The following is a 16,404-nucleotide window of genomic DNA, read 5'->3' on the forward strand; positions in this document are numbered from 1 at the left end:
AACAGCATGTCGTCATATTTCCCCATTCTTTCTGATTGATCTGGAACTCGCTATGCTGGCCTCTAACTAGAGAGATTCACCAACACCCATCTCCCTCTGCCTCCTGCAAAGAGACATTTTATTGATAGGACTGGAACACCCAAAGCTGGAAGATTAACCACTCAGGTACTCCAAGGGACCAAAGGCAGGACTAAGTAACTGCAAGCAGGACCTATCTCAGTGAAATGACAAAACATAAGAGCAATTATACATGTGTTGAAATAATGAATTGGGAGCTGGAAAGATGGCTCAGTGGTTAAGAGCACTGACTACTCTTCGAGAGGACCCAGGTTTAATTCCCAGCACCCACATGGCAGCTCACAATTGCCTAATGCCAGTTCCAGGGGACCAGACACTCCTGGCAAAAACACCAATGCACATGAAATTAAAAAAAGAAAGAAAAGAAATAATGAAGCCGGGCAGTGGTGGCGCACACCTTTAATTCCAGCACTTGGGAGGCAGAGGCAGGCGTATCTTTGTGAGTTCAAGGCCAGCCTGGTCTACAGAGAGATATCCAGGAAAAGCGCAAAACTCCACAGAGAAACCCTGTCTCGAAAAACCAAAAAAAAAAAAAAAAAAAAAAAGAATTGACAAGTTATCTTTATAATATTCATTCAGAGTTATATGAATAATAGATGTCAGATTTTTAAGCCCCTGAATTATCCACAATAATAACCAAGCAAAGACTTACTGTCCATATAATTGTTAATTGTTTATTGAGGTAACCCACTCCTTAGCCCACATATTCATGTTTCATAGTTCAGGAACACAGGTCAGCAATGAACTTCTATTGAGTGCAATCCAAATATTCTATGGAGAGAAACACAATGGCTATGTTAATGATGAACAATCTTTATTAATACCAATGAGGTCTACACCTACTACTTACTGATACTCACCTTCACCCATTTCTGGCTGCCTAGTGTCAAGCTCCCTGACCACCTGCCTAGCTTCCATTCTGGGCAGACCATAACTTACTCTTATTTCTTGCTTTTATTTTAGCAGCATTCTTGTTCCTCTGACATCTGTATGCTCTTCTTTAAATTGTTTAACTTTCATTTTTATGTCTCTTGATATCAGTGCTAAAGGACATTAACAGTCCATGGTATGATAGAGAGTATTCTTACTAATTTCCTACCAATGGAAAAATGAAGTTGTTGGTTTTGTTTCTGTTTCACTATAATGATAAATCAGCAGTAATACTCTGGATATTTAATTCATGCAGCTGTGGTGGTTTGAATAAGAATGGCCCCCATAGGCTCATTCATCAGGGAGAGGCACTACTTGAGAGGGATTAAAAGGTGTGGCCTTGTTGAAAGAACTGTCACTAAGGGTGGGCTTTGTGGAGTTTCAGAAGCCCAAGCCAAGCTGGTGCCTGCCAATCCAGATGTAGAACTCTCAGCTGCTTCTCCAGCACCCTATCTGCTGTGTGCCAAACACTGTATAAGCAAGTCCCAATTAAATGCTTTTCTTTGTAAGTTGCTATGGTCATGGTGTCTCTTCACAGCAACAAAACACTGATTAAGAGAGCACCTACCTGATTTTGGATAATAACCAGAAATAGAACATTGCAGAATTAAACCTTCTATTAGACAAAATCTAATTACCTTAAAACATCTGTAATAGAAAGGTGTAGTAGACCTTTTTGTCACCCCAGATCTTGGAAAAGGTACATATTTAGTGGAGTTGAAATGCTCAGCAAAGAATAGTATATATTATCTACATCACATCAAACTCATTTTACAGAGCACAGAACCAAAACGAAGGGCAGAGTCTTTATTTAAATTGAAATGAATAGGACCCTAGACAGTAACTTCAAGCTACACAAAGACATAAAGTGCTCTGGTCGCAAGTCTATGATACTGTAATTCTGGTTTTTAACTCTTACTTTAAATCTTTTTATAATATTTAAAAAACATAGGCACTGAAAACAACTATAAATCTGTTAATGAATACACAATATATAAAAATGTGTAACTTATGGCATCAGTAACAGGGGAGGCATTATAAGGTGGTGTTTTTGTGCTATAATTTACATTTGTTAAGTTTATTGTTATAGCTGTTCTATGTCTCATAAACACAAAAATACTAATTTATATAAAAGGAAATAAACCAACTGAAACTTGTCTTTCATAGGTATATGTATGCATACACACAAAAGACCACCTAAATACCAACAAAAATAGAAGGGGCAAAAAAGGCCATAAAACATACCAAGAAGGAAAGAATGTAATAATGTCTTTCCATACTAGTAACTGACTTACATGTACATAAATTAAATTCCCCAATCAAATTACACTTAAGGTCCTAGAAAGTGAAAGGAAAGCTATTCCACAAGTAAGTAGTAACTAAGTGACAAAAGTAACTAATTTTTGTCTGATACCAGACAAAACCAGCTTTAAGGGGAAAAAAAAATGCAAGAAACAAAGACATGATGGTAACAGGGCCAATTACCAGGAAAACAAAAGTACCTGCACCACACATCAGAGATCCAAACAGATAGCGTCAACAAAAGAGAAATAAAAACTGCTCAATGAAGTAGTAGAGGGCTTACTCTACTTAACACTAGACAGAGATGAGGAAATAGAAGGCTTAAAACAGAGATAATTGGAATTCATATGTCTGCATCTGCTCAGTAACAGAACATGGAATTCTCTAAGACATTATATGGGTGGTGGTTTGAATAAAAATGGCCCGCGTAAGTGTGACTTTGTCAGAGGAAGTGTATCACTGAGGGCAGGCTTGGAGGTCTCAGATGTTCAAGCCAAGCCTAGTGTGGCAGTCTCTTCCTGCTGCCTGTGGATCAAGATGTAGAGCTCTCAGCTCCTTCTCCAGCACATTGTCTACCATGTACCACCATGTCCCAGCATGATGATAATAGACTAAACCTCTGAAACTGGCAGCCACCACCCTCAATTCAGTGTTTTCTTTTTAAGAGTTGCCATGCTCATGGTGTCTCTTCACAGTAATAAAACCCTAAGACACCATGATAAGGCAAAAACAAGCCTTGACAAATCTTGGGAGCCTTGATAAGTATCTTCTGACCACACTGGCTTAATTAAAATAGGAAATCCAAAATTCACTGAAGCAATGGATCAATGAGGAAGTCACAAGGAAAAGTTAACTCAAATGCACAACCTAATAACATACAGCTCAGGGAATTTAAAGAAGAGCTAGTAAAGCTACCAAAAGAAAGGAAATTATTAGATCAACAAAATAATAAGCAATAAAGAAAATCTTGATTCTTTGTAAATGTCAAGTATACTCAAAAATCTTTAGTTAAAATGAATGGCAAGAGAAAACAGAAAGCTCAACGAAGAACAAAAAGTGAACTTGTAAGACTTGCCAGCATGAACTCAAGAAGCAATTGACACTAAGTCTACACAGCAGACTGAAGTTATTAAATTAGTAAGATCAAATCAGAAATCAAAAACTTCACAAATGAAAGTTGAGGAACAACCAGATAAATTTTACCAAAAGTTAAAGAACACCAATCCTCAAATTCTTCCCAAATAGATGTGGTTATTTGAATAAAACTTCCACACTGAGTCTAAGTCCAGCACTGTCCTGATACCTAAACTAGGCAGACATAAGAACTCCAGTCCAATCACAAAGCAATGCAAAACTCAAGACTAACAACACAAATCAACCACCCAGTGAAAGGACTGATTATATACAAAGCACAAGAGACTTAATTTCTAGAATGCAAGGGTGAATTAATATATAAAAATTAATAGATGTAGCTGAGCAGTGTGGCACGCACCTTTAATCCCAGCACACAAGTACTCAGGAGGCAGAGGCAAGTGGATCTCTGAGTTCAAAGCCAGTCTGGTCTACAGAGCTAGCTCCAGGACAGCCAGAGCTGTTAAAGAGAAATCTGTCTTAAAAAACAAAGTAAAACCACAACAAAAAACAAAAAATTAATAGATGTGATACATCATACAGAATTTTTAAAAATTCCACAACCATCTATGTCTCAATAGACATAGAAAAAAATCTGATCAAACAACTTTTTCATGATTTAATAAACAAAACAAACAAACAAAAAACAAATTGGGACTGGAGAGTCGGCTCAGCAGTTAAGAGCACTGGCTGTTCCTCCAGAGGACCAGGATTCAATTCCCACCATCCATATGCCTGCTCACAACCATCTGTAACTCCAGTTCCAGAGGACCTAACAACCTCTTTGACCTCTTCAGGCACCAGGCATGCAAGTGGTCCACAGTCATACATGCAGACAAAGCACCCATATACATTATTTATATAGCTACAGACTTAGATTTATGTAGAGATATATACTTTTTTTTTTTTTAATTTGGTGGGAGTGATGAGATAGGTAAATCTCTGTGCAGCCCTGGCTGTCCTAGAATTCACTCTGTAGACCAGGCTGGTCTCAAACTCAAGCGATCTGCTGCCTCTGCCTCCTGAGTGCTGGGATTAAAAGCATGTAAGTGTTCTAAACTGTAAAGACACACACCTGTACTCTAGTTCAGTGTATCTCAACATAGTCCACTACAGATGAGTCCACGGCTAGCATGCAGCTCGTGCAGCTAATTGAAAAAATGAGAGCTTTTCCTGTAGACTCCTCCGCAAATAAAGATGCCCATTCTTGCCACTTCCATTCAACATAGTATTGAAAGTCCTAGTCAGAAAAATTAGGCAAGAAAAAGAAAATACACCCAAAAAGGAAGTAAAATCTCTTTGTAAGTAATATTTTATATGTAGAAAATTCTAGTAATACACACAGAAACAAAACAAAGCTGCAGGGCATAAAATCAAAATACTTAATAATAGAAGAAAGTGGAAACAGTTCTATCTCTAATGGACACTTAGGCAGACTTAGAGCCCAGGGACAAAGCACCACTGAGAGACGAACACTGTTAAGATGACCACACACCCCAGAGCACTCTGCAGACTGAACACAATCCTTATCAAAATCCCACCGTCATTGTTGATAGAAGAAGAAAACCCATTCTAAAATTGAGATCTCAAACAGCTCCAACAACTGAGGGGATGGGATGGAAGACTCACATAGCCTAATTCCAAACCTACTATATAATCAGAGCAATGAAACCAATGTGGACAAACGTGGTAAACATAAACCAGGCTGAGGTCACAGCTCAGTATGTGAATGCTTGCTATACAAGCATAAGGATTTGAGTTCAAATCCTCAGCACCCACATAAAAAGTCCCCCAGCCTTGGGGAAGAATCAGGTGGAGCTCAGGAGCTCACTGACCAGACAGTCCAGTGGAAACAGCTTCTTGTTTAGGGACACTGTCAAGAAACTACAGCAAGAAGCAACAGAGGAGAACTCTGAGGGGAAAGGATATGTTTTTAAAATGCTTCTGGGACAATGAGTTATCCATATACTAAAGAATAAAGCTGGATCTTTCCATTACATCATAAATAAAAATTATCTTAAAATGGATCAGAGAAGACTTAGAGCAGTGGTTCTCAACCTTCATAATGCTGTGACCCTTTACTAACTCCAACCATAAAATTATTTCACTGCTACTTCATAACTGTAATTTTGCTACCGTTATGAATGGCAATGTTACTCGATATGCTGACTATCTGATATGCAACTTCCAAAGAGGTCTTGACACACAGGTGGAGAGCCACTGACTCAGAGGTATAGCTAAATTATAGCATGCACTTCACATACACAATCACCCAGCACCACCAAAAAATAAAGGATCAAAGACCTAAAAAGCATTAAATACACAAAGTGTAAGACTTTTGAAGAAAGCACTTAAGATGCTGGATTTGGCAATGATTCTGGGATATGACACCAAAGCCCATTCAACAAAAATAAAAAATTCCCCACCAGAGAGAGAGAGAGAGAGAGAGAGAGAGAGAGAGAAAAAGGCAGGCAGTGGTGGCGCACGCCTTTAATCCCAGCACTCACGAGGCAATGACAGGCGGATCTCTCTGAGTTCAAGGCCAGCCTGGTCTACAGAGTGAGATCGAGGACAACCAAGACTGCTAAAACAGTGAAATCCTCTCTCTCTCTCTAAAAAACAAAAACAGAGAACCGCTCATCTAAATGAAGATTTAAAAGTAACCAGCAGAACGGAATGAAGAAAGAATCCCCAGGGCGGAAGGCTGGCCAGTGACTAAAGCACAAAGACACCAAATCAAATCCAGAGTTGAGAATCCCAGAATCTCCACAAATGCCAGACACAGCGGCTCACCCGCAGCTAGCCTCATCAGGGCTCTGGGGCCAATGCAGTCCTGCCTCAGTAAGGTGTAAAATAATACAGGAATACTCTCCACATTAACCTGGGACCTCCACATCCCCACACACACATGCCAACACAGTGCAGGGGGAAAAACCCCAATATACCCAGAGTATATACAAATGGCCAATACATGCAACCCCCCAAACTACAAATCATTAGGGAAGCTCTAATCAAAACCATCCTGAAGTATGCCAACCCTATAAGATATTCAAGATAGCCATTATCAAAACAAAGTAGTTAAGTGCTAGGAAGCACGTACAGGAAGAGATCCTGAGCGCTGTGGAAGTACAAATGCTGCAACTACTAAGGAAAACAGTAGTGACTACAAACACACTATCCTATGATCTACCAATCCCAGCGACTGACAGGCAAAGACAACCCCACCGTCTACTGACAAACAGATGGACTGAATCAGTACATACAAACAACAGGACAGGCACGGTGGCACACACTTAAAATCCTAGTCATTCAGGAAATAGTTCACAGCCAGGTTGTGCAACTTGATAAGGCCAAGTCTCAAAATTAAACTATATATATATAGTTATAACATAATAACACGATACATTGTATATTATTGTATATATTGTATGTGTGTATGTACATATATATATGTATGTATATATAAAGGATAAGATGTAGTCAAAGTCAGTGATATAATGCTTGCCAAGTATGCACAATGCTCCAGGTTCAATTCCCAGTAACAACATAAAGTACAGTATTTTCAGCCTTAAAAAGGAAGAAGTTCCCGACAACATGATAAAACACTACGTTAACTGAAATGAGCCAATCACAAAATGACAAATAGGGCCAAGCAAGATGGCTCAGAGGGTTAAGGCACTCGATGCCTAAGTCTGGCAAGCTAAGTTGGATCTCTGGCATTCATATGCCAGGTGGAAGGAGCTGTTCTATGACTTCCACACGCATAAGAGGAAGAACAACTCCACAGAAAGGCAAATAATGTGGTCAAATCCCTAACGAGGAAAACTATCCAGGTCTGGGACAAAGGCATAGTAGCAGTTTTGTAAGAACTTGTTACCACTGAACTGACAATTAAAAATGGTAAGCTTATTCATACTTTGCTAGCTAAGAACATTTTTGACATAACTTCAAGTAACTGATCACCTGTACATTCTGAAGTCACTTCGCACTCTGGAAGATACCAGCCCTCCTCATCTCTTCAAAGTCCTTCATGGAGTCATAATGCCTGTAGAAATCTGCATATGCCTTCTTTCTGGGTTCAGCCACGCCAAACTGAAAAAGAACATCGCCCATTACATACTTATTTTTCAGATTAGAAATGCCTAAGAACAAAATAAATCAACAACATATTTGTGTTCCTTCTTTACTGACCCCTGTTTCCTAAGACAAGGGAGAGGTAACACAATGACAGGAAGAAAGTCTCATGGTAACTACACAGCAGACGCTTACTAGGGACAAATCGCCCTACTCCTGGGTAAGGTTGTGTGTCCATATTTGTATGTGTGTTTGGTAGAATAAGTGCACAGTTAAAAGACAGTACAAAATAAATGAATAGCCTTCCCTCCAGCAAACCCTAAATATTGCCAGTTGAAACATGGTAACATATCCTCCTGGCTCAACATAAGCAGAATGTGACACAAGAGAGACACAAGAAAGTGCCAAGTTACATTTTAACAAAGGAGAATGGAACCAAAGTGACAGTTGATTACTTCAAAAGAAGGCCTTTAATAAAACCACTAACACTTCAGCATCAAAGAAGAAAAGGATCAGGAAGAGGTGTGTTCATTTTAGGTTTTGTCTTGCATAGATGATCAGCACAGAAGGAAGGAATGGCATTTCAGAGACCAGGTGGAGTTCAAGCAACTGATCAGAGGCTGAGCAGGAGCCATGGCTGGCATTTGGTGATCCAAATGCATGTCTGGGGCATGGCAAAGATTTAGTCTCCAACAGCACTGCTTAGTGTATTCTGCCAAATTCAATCTCATCCTGCACATTAACAGTACAACTTCAAGTACCAATCCACATCAGTGAGGTGCTACAAGAAACACACAGAGTCATTCTGCCTAAAATGAAGTAATACAGTCAATGTTACTGTTCCTCCACCTATTAGAACCCCCAATTTCTTCTAGCAAGAGAACAGGAGGAAGACTCCTCCGTGCTCTCTGCAGCCTGCTGAGGCTCTATTAGTGGTTAAGTTGATGTCTACAGGACAAGTCTAAAGGATGTCCAGACAGCTGGTGTTCTGTGAGGCTGGTGTTGGGAGAAACTGGACTAACAGTCATTTACTCTCCACAATGTAAACAGAGGCCATCCAATGCACAGAGGGCCCAAACACAACAGAACGTTCACAAAAGACAAATGCTCACTCTTCTTGAGCTAGAGACATCCATCTTTTCCTAAACTTCCAACTCTGGGACTTATACCAGAATACCCCATTTCCCACAGGCTTTTGTATTGGGTAGTGGACCATCAGTTCAATTGATGCTCAGATCTCCTGATATGGAATAAATTATAACACCAGGTTTCTTGGTCATCAGTTAAGCTGACACATCTGGGCAGAGGGAACCTATGGGCATATACATAGGGCATTTCTTAATTGCTAACTGATGTAGGAGGGCCCAGCCCACTATGAGCAGTGCTACCCCCTGGCAGGTGGTCTTAGGTTATATAAGGTAGCTGAACAAGTCAAAAGAAGCAAGCCAGTAAGCAGCATTCCTCCTTGGTTTCACTACAGATTGCTACTATAAGCTAAATAAACCCTTTCCTCCTAAGTTGCTTCTGACCAGAGTGTTTATCAATCATAGCAACAGAAAACAAACCAAGACAACTCTACAAATTTTGGATGGCACGTGGTGGGTCTTTTCAGCCCAGTAAACTCATGAGCCAATTGTGCAGTAAACCTTGGCGTCTTTCAGTACCCACACGGGGATGTATAAATGCTCAGTACCCGTACGGGGGATGTATAAATGCTCAGTACCCACACGGGGATGTATAAATGCACACGCACATTTATCATGCCGGCTTTGTTTCTGGGTGCCATAATACAACGGGCAAGTCAACCATGAGTTATTGGTTAGAACAAGAAGTATTTTTCATTAACATAATTTGAAAACAGCGTGGCTTTATAACCTCATCTAAACTAGTGAGTACACACATTTAGTCATCCATCCATCCAGTCGTCCACAGACTGCCCACTACACAGTAGGTAGTAAGGATCTGAAAGACCAAGCAAGGACTGAGGTTTCTCTCTCTTTCAAATGGTAGCAAGGCATGGGCACACTTAACACCAACAAGGGTTCCCTGTCAGCTCTCAAACCCACAGGGACCCCATCCCTGCTCCTCAAACACTTCTACACGTCGGTAACCTCCTTAACTAGACAGACTGAATCCTACTGTTCTTTGTATCTTCCAAACCCACCTACATTATACTGTGCCCCTCATTCAACATACACTTCTAAAGACCCACTGTTGTGTCTCACACTTGACAATGGACTGCCCCATTTAAAAAGAGAAAAAAAAAAAAGGCACCTGACCTTAAAAAGCTCAGTCTGGTACAGATTTATCAAAAGTTTCTAAGGTCCTGATTTTAGCCAGGCAGTGGTGGTGCACACCTTTAATCCTGGCACATGGGAGACAAAGGAAGGCAAACCTGAATGGAGGCCAGCCTGGTCTACAGATTGAGTTCTGATAGCCAGAGCTACACAGAGAAACCCTGTCTCAAAAAAAACAGTCTTCAATTTTCTCATGGTTTTATTACAAAAACATGCATAATAATAAACATTTTGAGAGAGGATCTTAAATAACAAGGTACTCTGACTAAACAGGGAAGGTAAGTGACAGGAACATTAAAGTCTATAGCAGGGCCAAGCCTGGTGGCACACACCTTTAATCCCAGCACTTGGGAGGGAGAGGCAGGTGGACAAATGTTCCCAAAGAATTCACTCTAGACACTCCCTAATCCTGCTAACCCTCAGATCTCTGAGTGGTCTATGAGCAAGTTCTAGGCCATCCAAGGCTCTATAGTGAGACCCTGACTCACTACCCCTCAGATCTACAGAAGGCCAGCATTAAAATGCTACTCTGGTCAATTCTTCAAAATTGCCTAAATGAGGAACTGTTTTATCTATATCCTGCACATCTACCCTCTGTTGAAGGTGGGAGTTTATTCTCCCCAAATGGATAAAATTCTACCTTGTAAGACCTTTGGAAATAAGGTCTTAAAAGACATTCAAAATGGCATGGGTCCTAACCTAGTCTTTTTTTTTTTTTTTTTGGTTTTTTTCAAGACAGGTTTTCTCTGTGTAGCTTTGCGCCTTTCCTGGAACTCACTTGGTAGCCCAGGCTGGCCTCGAACTTCCCAAGTGCTGGGATTAAAGGCGTGTGCCACCACCGCCCAGCCTAACCTAGTCTTTATAGGAGGAAATCCAGCAGTTACAGAAGACGTGTGAAGAAGACAGCAAAGGAGAGAGGACCTGGAAGGCATTGCCCTTGCTCTTTAAAAACTGAAGAGTGTGGTGGCACAAGCTTTTTAATCCCAGTGTTGAGAAGACACAGGCAGGCAGATCACATGAGCTGAAGGCCAGCCTGGTCACATATCACAGCCACAGTCATATATCTCAAAACAAAAAAACCTGTGGGAAAAAACCTGTGTTTAAAATACTCAGTCGGTTCATCGATATGGCAGCCCTCGCAAACTATCACAGCCTCATCTGAAGATGAGGGCAAACTACACGGGGCTGAGTGTTCCTGTCACACTGAAGTCCAAGGGAGGTAGGAGGAAGGAATACATTTAAAATGGAGTTTCTTTTTTTAAAAAGCTCTTAATAAATATGAAAATGTTCTAAATAAAAAGCTTGTGACCTAAAGCACCAACAGCAAACACATACCTTATAGGCAGCGGCAACTCCCAGGGCCATAACGAACGCGCCAACAATGTGAACCCGCAGGCGCTTGGCCAGGAGACCACGCATCTGAGGTTTCGGCAACGTACCGGAACTCATGGTGGCGGATGTCCTTTACGGGTTAAAACAACAGAGAGAAAACAGGGTAAGTGACTGAATGGCCTCTTCATGCCCGACGCACTTTCTGTAACTACAGCCGAGGCCGAACTCCTCCCGCAGGGCTGCAGTGACTTGGGCGGCTTCATCTCTGGCCCACTGCTCTCCTACGCGCTCCACTACCCGCTCCAAAGGCCTCGGGAACCGGCACAACCAGCACCCGAGGGGCAAAGACCTCCGAGAGCGGCGACCCCGCCACAGAAAGGCAGCGCGGATCTGGCGGTTGCGTTTCGGAACTAAGTCTGCGGCGACAGCTCCCGTTCCTGAGACTGTGAGCCCGGAGCCTCGAGGCCCCAACTCCCCGGCTGCCGGCGGGTCGGGTCGGGCCCCCCGGGTCCCCGGCGCCGTCGGGTCGGGTCGGGCCCCCCCGGGTCTCCGGTGCCCGCGCCGGCGGAGGCTGCACCCCTTACCCAGGTGCAGCACCAGGCCCCACAGGTCAAACGACCCAGTCAAGGTCACCCTGGCCTCGGCAAAATACAACGGAAAACGGGCCCGGCGGCCACCAGGGAAGCCGCGGGGCTCCGCAAAGCCCCTCCAAGGCCCCGACGGCGCAGAGCGGCGGGCGGCGGGGTCGCCAGAGCCCCCCCCGGGCCGCCAGACCCGCAGCCTGAGGTCGCGGCGGGGACGAGCGCGCCGCGAGGACGGGAGGCCGCGGCCCCACTAGGCCAGGCGCAGGGCACATCCTAGTTCTCGGCCCAAGAGAAGCCGGAACCCGCAGCCGCCCAAGCCCAGGGTCCCTAACGCCCCGCCTCACCTCTGCACCAACGTCCTTCCCGGTCCTCGCAGAAATGGAGAGCCTGTCGGCAGCACGCAGGCGCGCGGGTCCACGCAGGGCCCGGCTACGGTAGCCGCTGGAGTGCAAAAGTGTGCAAACGCGTACCCGACGGGTCATAGCCGAAACGTAAGTCAACACTGCTTTCTTTTCTAGGTGCAGCCTTGAAAATGAGTCTTGACTACCTAAGAAGGTTTCTTCAGTAAATTGGAAATATTAAATCTTGCCCCGTGTTGTGAATTTATTAAAGAATTCATTGATATTTCACATGTGGGGAAAAAAATCAATGTACTATATAAATTCATTACATCATCTTGTTGAATGAAATATAAAAACGGGCGCAGCAAAGAAACCAAAATAGCCTCTCCGTGGGTAAAAAGGGAAAAGTTTATTCCAAACTGCAAAGGCTGTCTTCCGGGAAAGCGGAGAGAAGCGACATGGGATGGGGGTGGGGGATGTTCTCAGGGTTATAACTGAATGGGTACTTGGGAGGAAGGCAGCCTATGAGCCAGGCTGGGGCACCACTGTCATAAGTTAATAGAAAGCTACGTGTCCATTTTCATACAGATTAGCAAAATGATTCCTTTTAGCAAGGAGGAACTTTGTTCAAGCCCTGAGATAGTGCTGACTTTTGTCTAAATTCCTGACCCTGATACTTGCATCAAAGGATTGCCCAAACCATGTGCGCATTTTCATTACAGCTATCTTGACGCGAATAAACACTTGGTGTTGGTAAAGAGAGAAAAGGCTGATTTTAGAGCTTAACAGATATAAAGATATTAAGTCCTAGGAAGAACGGGAGATGTACCCCACAAACTTCATGACGAACCTGAGCAAATTGTAATCGGTATTTGTGTTCTTAATACAAAAAATAACTACTTCCAATGATAACAACGTGGATGTTTTTGGAAAGCCAACAAGAGAAGACCTTTTGTGCCTTGGGATGTTTATCTTGCTTTTTATTGAAATCAACTAGATTCACAGGTGTTACTTAAGTAGACTGAGTAAGCCTCCTTACATGCAGGACTTCAGATGGAGTAGAGTGGTGGTTAGGAACCCTGGCAGAGAAGCACCCGCCAATCACATTATATAAATAACCGAAGGTGGTGTAACCCAGGGCACAGTGAAACCCCTGAGCTATACCTCCATGGTTAGAAAGAAAGGTATACCGGGAATCAAAGTGCCAAGGCTATCAATAACCCCACAGGGTGAGAATAAGACCACTACCACAGTTTTTGAGCCAAAGCAAGCTTTATTAAATACTAGTCAGGTAGATACCCAGGATTCCCGGAGCATGACACCAAGGTACATTAGTCAGAGGTTTGTAAAGGCAAAACCCACAAGGCTACATACTTCTGCCTTTGCCCAATCAGAGCAAGCATACATCCTGACATACTTCCTGCCTAAGTACCTCCCACCTACATCCGCCTACCCGCGATCAAGCACACCTTATAAAGTTGGGTCACCTGAGCTTGTTTACTGGAGTGAAACACTGTGGCTTGTTGTCTTACGTGACCACCAACCCCAGCATTCCAGGAAGTTATCCGCCCTGGGCGAGTGGAGCTGACAAGTTAGAGGCATCTTCGTTTTATACATCTCGGGCACAACTTAAGCCATCACACTATTTCTGCAGGAGGAGAAGCAAAATGGCAGAAAAGCAAACAGATCGTATGTGACGGCAAATAGTCTGGGGTCTTCGAGCTGCCACAGGCTGTTCAGACTGCCCTGGAACTAGATGCCTTTGCCAAACTTTGAGGGCGGAATTAAGGGAGGTTCCTGCTAAACAAAATCTCACTTTTAGTCATCTGTTTACCCAGCGAAAGTCCTTCTGTTTAGGGCATTATCACCAGCACTGCTATTTGGGAAAACCACTTTGGAACTGGATTGTAGGGTGAGAAGGGCCAAGAAAGACACCTTGACCCTGACTTGACCACAGGACCAAGGGCTTGGGAAAAAACCAATCCTTGAGATTGCCCCAGAGCCAGGCTGCAGAATCCCACCAATCCCTGAGGTCCCTGAGCTCAAAATGCCACCAATCCCTGAGCTCGCCTCAGAATCAGACCACAAAAATACACCAATCCCAAGCCACCCTGGAAAGCCACACACACACACACACACACACACACACACACACACACCGCCCCCCAAGAAATCCTATATAAGGTCTGTACCCTGTTCAGGTTCCTTCTATTTCCCACCCCAGGCAGCCACCCTCCAGAGTTCTTCCTTCCCAACAAATCTCTTGAGCGAAGTTTGTTGTGTAGTGTGACATTTTCCCTGGAGCTGGACAGAGCAGAACTGTAACACTGGGGACCCTCGCCTGCTCGGGCAGAGCTGTTACACTTGCATTGGGGAAACCTTTCCTTGGAGCAGGGCTGTAAGCTGCTCTACTCACGGTGACTTGTGGTAGTCCTTGGCTCTGGACGGCCAGGATACCCTTCCACCCGAACTGCAACACTTACACAGACGGCAGTTAAAACAGCTCAGCCCTGCCAGGCCGTGGTGACGCACACCTTTAATCCCAGAACTTGGGAGGCAGAGGCAGGCAGATCTTTGTGAGTTCAAGGCCAGCCTGGTCTACAGAGCGAGATCCAGGAAAGGCGCAAAGCTACACAGAGAAACCCAGTCTCAAAAAACTAAAAAAAACAAAAAAAACAGCTCAGCCCTGACTTTTATTATAGCTAGCAGATATCTTGGTTTTAGTGTCAGGATCATAATGCTGACTTCATGGAGTGAGTTTTGTAGTGTTCCCTCCTTTTCTAGTTGCTGGGACAATTTCAGGAGCATTGGTTGTTAGTTATTTGGCCGCGTTGTGTTCTTACCCTGAAAGGAAATGTCACGAAACATGACAGAATCCGCTAATAAGAGTTTTATTAGAGATAAAGGGACAGAGAGTGTGCAGGCCTGTGGAAAACACGTGTGTGGAGGAGAAGGAGGAGGAGGAGGAACTGGGAGCATGGCGCTCATTTTTTAAAGGCTGGGCATGGCCAGGTCACGTCACCACTCCAGGCATGTGTGTAGATCACATGGCCACGTTGCGCACTTACGTCGCCATGAAACTTCACGGATCCTGGTCACGTGAGATGCTCTCACCTGGAAATGGCTATCCTGACCTGGAACTGGCTAGGCGGAAGTGTCCGCCTGGCATATGCAACTGTGGGGGCGTGTTGTGAACCCTTCATTGGTGTTAGCTGTTCTTTAAATCTTTGGTATAAATTGCTGAGCCGAGGCCTTGTTGGGAGATTTTTATTACACCTCAATTGTTATGGATCCATTTAAGTTGATCATACCCTCTAGATTTAAATTTGGTAGCTTGTTTAGGTCTAGAACTCTATCCATTTCTCCTAGATTTTCCACGTTTTTAGAATATGTTTTCAAAATATCCCCTTGTGATCTCTGAACTTGATTGGAATCTGCAGTAACCTCCTCTTTCCCATCTTTAATTATATTAATTTCAGTCTTTTTTTCTTTTCGGTAAGTTTGTCTAGGGTTTTGCCAATCTTGTTTATTTTCAAAGACCAGCTTTTTAATGATTCTATGTGTTGTTCTTTCAGGCTCTATTTTACTAATTTCTTCCCTCCCCCCCCAAACAAACAAAACCCTGAAGTACATCATTAGGTTGTTTGAGATCTTCCTGTAGGGTTTGTTTGTTTGTTTGTTTGTTGTTTGTTTCTGAGATAAGGTCTCTGTAGCCCTAACATTTGCTATGTAAACTAGGCTGGTCCTGAACTCCTGGAACTCTGCCTGCCTCTGCCTCCCAAGTGCTGGGATTAAAGGCTACTATGCCCAGCCTTTCTCCATTTTTAATTTAAACACTCATAGCTATAAACTTTCCTCTTATAATTAATTGCCTCTGGCTGTATCCAAAGGCTCTTTGAACCTGTTTTCTCATTATTTGATTCTAGAATTTTTAAAAATGTCCTCCCTGATTTAAATGACCAGTGTTGAATCAAGAGTCTATTGTCCAGTCTCCACGTCACCATGTCACTTTTGTGGTTTTCCGTGCTATTGACTTTTAGTTTCTCTATGAACTGATAAGTTACAGAAAATAATTTTGACTCATTTGTATTTGGTAAGACTTGATTTGTAAGTTAGAATGCAGTTTACCAACCCCCTTAATCTGCTTTCCCTCTCTCATAAATGTATGTCTAGTACTTCTAAATAGACATTCTGAACATGGAATCCTCCCTCTGTCCTTTTGTTAATTTCTATTTCTTCTTCTCTACTTCCAGTGCCAGTATCTGATTGCTTCCCAGAAATCAACTCTCCCTCACTTTCCTCCACACACTTCTAACAAGTCCAAATCTGATTTTA

The 16,404-nt window shown here is 43.1% G+C and overlaps 1 protein-coding gene across 1 annotated transcript; it reads right to left on the reverse strand.

Moving 5' to 3' along the window:
* Positions 1–729: 729 nt before the first annotated feature.
* Positions 730–12,189, reverse strand: LOC114703635 (cytochrome c oxidase subunit 6C-2). Its single transcript, XM_028884481.2, has 4 exons — positions 12,073–12,189; positions 11,148–11,274; positions 7,405–7,533; positions 730–849 (listed from the first exon to the last, which is right to left on the reverse strand). The coding sequence occupies exons 2-3, from the start codon at positions 11,259–11,261 to the stop codon at positions 7,420–7,422; spliced, it is 228 nt and encodes a 75-aa protein (XP_028740314.1). The 5' UTR covers positions 11,262–11,274; positions 12,073–12,189; the 3' UTR covers positions 730–849; positions 7,405–7,419.
* Positions 12,190–16,404: the final 4,215 nt, after the last annotated feature.

The sequence above is a fragment of the Peromyscus leucopus genome, chromosome 20, assembly GCF_004664715.2.
Source record: "Peromyscus leucopus breed LL Stock chromosome 20, UCI_PerLeu_2.1, whole genome shotgun sequence".
In the NCBI taxonomy this organism is placed as follows: Eukaryota; Metazoa; Chordata; class Mammalia; order Rodentia; family Cricetidae; genus Peromyscus; species Peromyscus leucopus.

What these genes read in the sequence shown, in the direction of transcription:
- LOC114703635 (XM_028884481.2), bottom strand. Translation starts at nt 11,261, where the DNA reads ATGAGTTCCGGTACGTTGCCGAAACCTCAGATGCGTGGTCTCCTGGCC. An exon ending in GAGTTGCCGCTGCCTATAAG is followed by an intron (nt 7,534 to 11,147) that starts GTATGTGTTTGC and finishes GTTCTTTTTCAG; the next exon opens with TTTGGCGTGGCTGAACCCAG.